The 8,909-nt window shown below is 38.1% G+C and overlaps 1 protein-coding gene across 1 annotated transcript in view; it reads left to right on the forward strand.

Annotated features, from left to right (window-relative positions):
• Positions 1-4,886, forward strand: part of LOC125679195 (microsomal glutathione S-transferase 2-like) — an 8,307-nt gene extending 3,421 nt beyond the window's left edge. Inside the window, exons 3-5 of the mRNA XM_048918205.2 lie at positions 386-456; positions 4,249-4,330; positions 4,631-4,886. Of these exons, the coding sequence (XP_048774162.1) occupies positions 386-456; positions 4,249-4,330; positions 4,631-4,772 (295 nt within the window). The 3' untranslated portion in view covers positions 4,773-4,886. The remainder of the gene's footprint in view (positions 1-385; positions 457-4,248; positions 4,331-4,630) is intronic.
• The last annotated feature ends 4,023 nt before the right edge of the window (positions 4,887-8,909 follow it).

An 8,909-nucleotide genomic window follows, 5' to 3' on the forward strand; every position in this document is an offset into this window, starting at 1 on the left:
ATTATTTAATTGTTTATCACTGGCTTCGATACGGGGTATTCACCTGTATTGATGTCGCAAGATCTATCGAAGCGTGATCAGTCAAGCGTCTCTAATCCCCAAACAGATCAGGAAATTTACGTGGTGACTGCCTCAGGCAGTCAAGGTGTGAATGGCTTATTATTTTGAGAATCACTATTGAATAATTAGGGGTTTATTACGTTTTCGTCGGAATTTTTACAACGTAATACCGAGTCCCGGCATCTTAGGACAACGTAATAACGAGGTCTATCTTATATAGGTTTGTTAAGAAATGGTTTTGTGCTTTGAAATTCCAACGTAATATGCGGACTAACGTATTAAAGGGGGAACGTAATAACGGGGTTCCACTGTATTTTGTTTTCAGGATGAATGCTTTGGAATTCTACCCAATCTTTTCTACTACGCTATGGATGGGAGGTCTATTTTTCCATCAAGGTAATTCTGCCAACATGGCACTCTTTAGCCTAAATAATGAATCCTTAAAGCACTAGTACATGTTTGATATCGTTGGATACGCATGGTTGATTATGCTTTGTTTCTCTCCCCCATCACCCGTGAGTCCATCCAATGGCATCCATACCAATTCACTTGTTCTCATGAATTATGTATATGTACTTGTTTTAGTATATATTTGAAATTCATCGCAGTCGGAGCTTATATGCAGGGTTTGGTGTAATGAATGATTTAGCACTTCTTCTATGTATGAGAGTAGATAGAAAATTTCAAATTTTAGCACAACTACCTGTATATATTAGCGCTCTGACATCACCGCCAAAGCAACTAAATTTGAATCCAGCTAAAATAAGTACACTTTAGTAATTTATAACTAAAAGCAAATTGGTAGGTTGCTCATGGAAGACCAAATGCAATTTTGTCCAATCAGCAAGTCACTTTTTATGCATTTTTGTTGAACAACATTGCTTTGATAGTAATACTACCTTTTACAAGATTGCTACATGTAGCCATGTCCCCCACCGCCGCAAAAAAAGTTGAAGCACAAAAGTCCTTTAACTCAGTCTTGTAAAATTCGTCGAATCAAAATGCCGGCACAATATGATCAACTACAAATGATGACTAACAATCCTACAAAATTTGAACAAAATCCAATGAGTGGTTTCGGAGAAGTTGCGTTCACAAAGTGTTCCTATGGTGTAGCATGTACAAAGTTACTTAAGTCCTGTAAAATTTGTCGAATCAAAATAACGGCACAATATGATCAACTACATATGGTGACTAACAATCCTACAAAATTTGAATGAAATCAAGTGAGCAGTTTTGGAGGAGTTGCATCCACAAAGTGTTCCTATAGTGTACTATGTACAAATTCAACAAAGTCCCATAACTCCTGTAAAAATTGTCGAATCAAAATGGCAGCATATTATGATCAACTACACATGGTGACTAACAACCTACAAATTATGAACAAAATCCGTTGAATGGTTTCTGAGGAGTTGCATCCACAAAGTGTTCTTATAGTGTAGCACGTACAAATTCAACAATGTAAAAATTGTCAAATCAAAATGGCAGTGAAATATGATCAACTACACATGGTGACTAACAATCCTACAAAATATGAACAAAATCCGTTGAGCGGTTTCTGAGGAGTTGCGTCTACAAAGTGAAGTGGGACAGACGGACACTGGTATTTCTATGTTCCCTTCCGTGTTGCGGTGAGGCACAAAAACAGAAGAGTTCCATTTCTATATTATTAGATCATCTGAGCCGAAGGCTCAAGTGAGCTTTTCTGATCATATTTTGTCCGGCGTCCGTCTGTCTGTCTGTCCATCTGTCTGTAAACTTTTCACATTTTCATCTTCTTCTCATGAACCACCGGGCCAATTTCAACCAAACTCGCCAAAAAGCATCCTTAGGTGTAGGGGATTCAAGTTTGTTCAAATGAAGGGTCATGTCCCTTTCAAAGGGGAGATAATCACAAAAATGCAAAAATAGGGTGGGGTCATTTAAAAATCTTCTTCTCAAGAACCACTGGGCCAGAAGAGCTGAAATTTACCTGAAAGCTTCCTGACATATTGCAGATTCAAGTTTGTTCAAATCATGGCCCCCGGTGGTAGGATGGAGCCCCAAGGGGGGATCAAAGTTTTACATACAAATATATAGGGAAAAACTTTAAAAAATCTTCTTCTCGAGAACCACTAAGCCAGAAAAGCTGAGATTTACATGAAAGCTTCCTGACATAATGCAGATTCAAGTTTGTTCAAATCAGGGGCCCCGGGGGTTGGATGGGGCCACAATAGGGGATCAAAGTTTTACATACAAATATATAAGAAAAATCTTCTTCTCAAGAAACACTGAGCCAGAAAAGCTGATTTTTACATGAAAACTTTCTGACATAGTGCAGATTCAAGTTTGTTCAAATCATGGCCCCCGGGGATAGGATGGGGCCCCAAGGGGAGATCAAAGTTTTACATACAAATATATAGTTAAAATCTTTTTCTCAATAACCACTGAGTCAGAAAAGCTGATATTTACAAGAAAACTTTCTGACATAGTGCAGATTCAACTTTGTTCAAATCATGGCCACAAGGGGGGGGGGGGGGGGGGGGGGGGTCAAAGTTTTACATACAAATATAGGGAAAAGCTTTAAAAATCTTCTTCTCAAGAACCATTCGGCCAAAGAAGTTGACATTTACATAAAAGCTTTCTGACATAGTGTAGATTCAAGTTTGCAAAGGGTAGTTTGGGCCATAATAGGGACTAAGGTTTTACATGCAAATATATATGGAAAGTCTTCAGATATGGGCCAAGGTGACTCAGGTGAGCGATGTGGCCCATGGGCCTCTTGTTATTATTAGCTTAGCTCACATGAGCCAAAGGTTCAAGTCATCTTTTCTGATCAATTGTCCGTTGTCTGTCGCCGTCGTTGTAAACTTTTCACATTTTCATCTTCTCTAGAACCACTGGGTCAATTTCAACCAAACTTGGTCAAAAAATACCTTGGGTGAAGGGCTTTCAAGTTTGTTCAAATGAAGGGTCATGCCCCCTTCAAAGGGGAGATAACATAAAAATGCAAAATTAGGGTAGGGTCATTTAAAAATCTTGCCAAAGACGTTGACATTTACCTAAAAGCTTCCTGACATAGTGCAGATTCAAGTTTGTTCAAATCATGGCCCCTGGGGGTAGGATGGGGCCACGATAGGGGATCAAAATTTAACATAGAAATATATAGGGTAAATCTTCTCAAGAACCAATGAGCCAAAAGAGCTGAGATTTACATGAAAGCTTCCTAACATAGTGTGGATTCAATTTTGTTCAAATCATGGCCCATGGGGGTAGGTTCAATGGTGCCTACCCCCAATGAACCCCCAAGGTTCAGTGGTGCCACAAATGACAGTAGGGGGTCAAAGTTTTACATAGAAATATATAGGGAAAATCTTTAAAAATCTTCTTCTCAAGAAACAATGAGCCAGAAGAGCTGAGATTTACATAAAAGCTTCCTGACATTGTGCAGATTCAAGTTTGTTCAAATCATGGCCTTCAGGGATAGGTTGGGGCCACAATAGGGGATCAAAGTTTTGAATAGAATACTGTATATAGAGAAAACCTTTAAAAATCCTCTTCTCAAGAACCATTGGGCCAAAGACGTTGACATTTACATGAAAGCTTTCTGACATAGTGTAGATTCAAGTTTGTAAAAATCATGGCCTCCAGGGGTAGGTTGGGGCAACAATAGGGACTAAGATTTTACATGCAAATATATAAGGAGTCTTCAGATAAGGGCCAAGGTGATTCAGGGGAGTGATGTGGCACATGGGCCTTTTGTTATACATTTATATAGCACTTTATCTAATTAAAACAATTACCCTTAAGTGCTTTACATGTAACACATTAAAAACAAATACATAGAAAAAGAATAAAATAATACTAAAATTGAGGTTTGTTTTCTTTTTTTAAAATAACTATCCATAAATACCCAATTACAGATAAAATGACAGTTTAAAAACATTTATTTTAAGTTTGTTTTTAAAAACAGCTAATGAATCTTCGACACGAAATTGAATTTATATAGACATCATTATTTATGAAAATGAGAGAATAGGTATGAATGGTAATAATGGGGAGAGGGACGAAGCCTATCAAGTGTGTGTATCCGACATTGCATGTTTGAATGCTTGAACCAATTTTCATTTCCATGAATAAACATTTACAAAGCCTTGATGTGAGGATTTATATTCATAATACATGCCTATCCAACATTGAATTTTTCAGTTCCTGCTGCCATTGCTGGTGTTATTTATATCTATGCCAGGAACAAGTATTTCGATGGCTACATCATCAGTGTCAAAGATAGGTAAAGAAAGGGCTATAATTATTGTATTCCTTAAAATATGTAAAAAGAAAATAAACAAAAAACGGGGGGGAGGGGGGGGGGGGGCTGCATTAATTGTTGTACATATGTAAAGAAAGGGCTGTATAATTACTGTATTACCGTAGATAGGTAAACAGTCCAATGGCTGCAGAATGAAATAATTACTGTTTTAGTTTGTAACCATTTCCATTCATTTTATAGAATATCTGTAGTAAACATAACATAGGGTACTCATAAATTGAAGTGCTCTAAACTTCAATTACTTGAATGTTTTTGTTTCAGGATCCCGGGATTCAAACTTTCAGTGAACTGTCTTAAATCCCTTTTCTTAATGTTTGTCCTGGGAGCTGGTCATATGGCTGTCGAAAACTTTACTGGGATCAACATTAGAGAACAATACCTACAGCAATACCTCAAGTTCTGATTCAATCAAGAGAATCCTGACTGACGATGGATTTACAAAAATGTGCCATTTCATGAGCAAATTGTGAACAGATTTTTATTTTTGGTGATAAATAAAGCATCTTTATTTATTTTTCCCCCCGTGTTTTAATTAAATGTATGATTTCAATGTACTCAATGCGCATCTCTAATCGGGTACATCTGTATCTGATTAAAATCAAATCTTTGAATTGCTCCGGTAATAAATGTTGCTACACAACTACTTTCATCTTCGCTAACTAGATGATAGAGTGTATATCTTTTTCAAAAGTCAGCCTTAGCGAGCAAAGATGAACTACGTTGTGTAGTAATATAATATTACCCGAGCGGATCGAAGATCTGATTTTAATCCAATCTGATTAAAATCAGCTCCTCGATCCGCTCCTTTATTTCTTTTGTTTTGTCGCTACTCGAGTAGCGACAAAACAAAAGAAATAAAGGAGCGGATCGAGGAGCTGATTTTAATCAGACTGCCTAACAGATCATGCACATGTTAGAGAGAACATGAAGATAATACTGAAATATTACTACAGTAAGAATGGGCAATATGGACTCACGATCAGAGATAGGAACTACAGGAAGTGTGCGTCTTGCTACACGTTTAACCAATAGTGTTCAAAATTGTCCAAAAGTGCTCTTGCAATATTACATGTTCAACTGAACATAGCAACAAGATTATGAAAAGTATTAAATTGTACAGAAACATACCATTTATCACAAAGTGCGATGGTCTGCACCAATGGTGTGATACGCCAAAGTGCGATGGTCTGCGCCAAACTCTTAATGGTGTGATACGCCAAAGTGTGATGGTGCGAGACGAATGTGCAATGGAGTGACAGTACACTGTTTGCAAAACTGAATGGACACAGTGTTTTGGTACAGACTGTATCAACCCTGTGTTTCGCCAAAATATCCATGCAAAAAAATTAATAACTTATTTCATTACCATTTAGTTGTTGATATTGATTCCTTTTTATTAGCTCTTCTGAGCCAAAGGCTCAAAGAGCTAATGCTATGGCCATTTGTGCGGTGTGCGGTGTGCGTAAACTTTTTAGAAAAAGGGCTATAACTCAAGAACCCCTTGGCCAATTTCTTTCAAATTTGGTACAGGGTATCATTGGCCCAAGGGCTTTCATACATACTAAATAAAGGGATGTGACCCTTTAACAAGGGGAGATAATCAGGAAAATACAAACAAAAGTAGTGGTTGCTAAAAAATCTTCTTCTCAAGAACCACAGGGCAGATTATCACCAAACTTACACATAAGGATGAGGATATGTTGTAGATTAAATATTGTTCAAGGCATTACCCTGGGGCAAAGGTCATGGTCTCAAGGTCACTTCAAAGTTGACCTAAATTTAAAATTTTTTTAAATTCCTTAAATCTTAGATATTTTAGCCATTATAAAGACTAGGATCATCAAATTTTGACAGTTGATGCATCTTAGGACCTTGTGTCAAGTTGTCTCAAAAGTAGGTCACGGTGACCTACTTTTTGAATTTTGCAGGTATTTATTTTAAAATTAATTTTGATGCATATCTTGGACACTTTGAAGCCTATGATCATCAAAACTTGTCAGTTGGTGGATCATGGGACCTTGAAATGCGTCAACTGAAAAATAGGTCACCGTGACCTACTTTCTGAATTTTATGGCTTATCATTTATAGATATATTTTAAGTTGTTATTTCAAATACCGAGAGGTTTAGAATCATCAAATCTTGTAAGTTGATGCATCTTGAGGCCTTGAAACATATTTATAAAAAAGTAGGTCACAGTGACCTACTTTTTGAATTTTGCAGATATTCAAATTTCACATTTTCAATTTTAGATGCATATTTTGGGCACTGTAAAACCTAGGATCATCAAACTTTGTCAGTTGATGCGTCTTCGTCTTCGGTTTGTGTCGACCAAAAAGTAGGTCACCGTGACCTACTTTTGGTATTTGACAGCTAAATTACTATATTTCAGACACTATTTGACCTACAATCATCAAACTTCGACAGTTGATGCATCTTGAGTCAACGGAGTGTGTCGACCAAAAAGTAGGTCACCTTGACCTACTTTTGGAATTTGACGGCTATATTTATATATTCAGATACTATTTGACCTACAGTCATCAAACTTTGTCAGTTGATGGGTCTTGCATGTTCGAAGGGTTTCGACCAAAAAGTAGGTCAACTTGACCTACTTTTGGAATTGGACACCTATATTTATATATTTCAGATACTATTTGAACTACAGTCATCAAACTTTGTCAGTTGATGCGTCTTGCATGTTCAAAGGGTGTTGACCAAAAAGTAGGTCACCTTGACCTACTTTTGGAATTGGACGGCTATATTTATATAATTCAGATACTATTTGACCTACAGTCATCAAACGTTGTCAGTTGTTGGGTCTTGCATGTTTGAAGGGTGTTGACAAAAAAGTAGGTCACCTTGACCTACTTTTGGTATTTGACGGCTATATTTATATATTTCAGATACTATTTGACCTACAGTCATCAAACTTTGTCAGTTGATGGGTCTTGCATATTCGGAGTTCGATGACCAAAAAGTAGGTCACCATGACCTACGATTGGAATTTGACAACTATATTTCAATATTCAGATACTAATTGGCTTAAAATCATCAAACTTTGTCAGTTGATATTTCTTGGGTTCTCAAAATGTGTAAACCAAAAAGTAGGTCACATTGACCTACTTTTTTTGAATTCTTAGGATTTAACTAAAGAGTTAGAATACTAAGAGGCTAAGAATAGAAATGGTGGGGTTGTACAATTTATCAGAAGAGCGATTCTAGGCCCTTGGGCCTCTTGTTTATTGTCCACACTAGTGAGCCCCTTTCCAGGTATCTGGCTAACTGTATGCATGGCAGATCTCGCCTCAGATCTCCATTTTTTTTTTTGATCATGAGGGTTGGCAGCAGAGAGCTTCCATTCTCTTCGATCTTTCTCCATCAGCTCTCTCCAAGATATCACTGGCTGATCAACTCTACACCTACCAGGAACTTGTACATTGAGAGCACACTTGATTGCACTGCTGGATCTGACAATGTGGCTATACCAGTGGAATCTTCTTTTCCTTAAGATGAGGTCAAGGTAATTGCGACCAAGCCGCCCCAGCAATTCAATTGACCCTACAGTGGCCATATCTTCTGGCTTGATGTTGCAGATCTGTCTGATCATGGCCCTGTCATTGCGCTGTAGGCAATGGAGATTTGGCTTGGTTAGTACCCAGGTCTCACTGGCATGGAGCATAGCACTTCATACACAAGTGTTATACACTCAACCACAGGTCTTGTATGACAGGTGGCATGCGTGATGTCGGGACCGATAGCAGCTCCTTGAACTTCTTCCAAGCGGTCTTCACACGCGTAGTGGTTGCAAGGTCACAGCCACCAGCTGCAGAAAGCATTCTCCCTGGTAGCAGAAGGAACCTACAACCTCCAAGTTGTCCAGACCAACTTCAACATCACTCTTCAGCCTACTGTCAAGAGGGCAAGCCATTCCTTTGCATCTTGAGCACCTAAAGTCATGTTATTAAACACAAAATTTTCCAATGCGAAATCGTATAGAATGTTTTGCATTATAGCATACCCCCAGGAATTTATTAAGTACATTACAAGTAATAAATGATCATGAATTAAAGCATGTTTGGGCGAAGTAGATTGTTTGACACCAAATGTACTTTGCCGTTCTCACAATCCTCAACAGAGTAAACCTTGCCTTTGCTATCGTCCATGTCAATCTTTATCACCTGTGCCTTCCTCTAATATCCCGAAGACGTTGGTGCCAGCAGAAAGAACCTTTGCTGGGGCAAACTAACGTTGCATTTCTTTGATTTGATTTTGAAAGACATTATGAATGATGTCATAATATCTTGACGTTAGAAATGTTACTCTACCCCCAACCCCAACCCCCCCACCACTGCATGGTGCACCTACAAATGGACCATCACACTTTTGCGTAGCATGCATATAAGAGAGGGACCATCGCACTTGGACGCCCGCAATATTAACAATCCATCGCATTTTGGGGCAGACTATCGCACTATTGGCGTGACCATCTCACTTTAGAGTCTAACATATATATTTAAAGCAACTACAACACAAAACACTTGG

Source organism: Ostrea edulis, chromosome 2, assembly GCF_947568905.1.
Source record: "Ostrea edulis chromosome 2, xbOstEdul1.1, whole genome shotgun sequence".
Classification (NCBI taxonomy): Eukaryota; Metazoa; Mollusca; class Bivalvia; order Ostreida; family Ostreidae; genus Ostrea; species Ostrea edulis.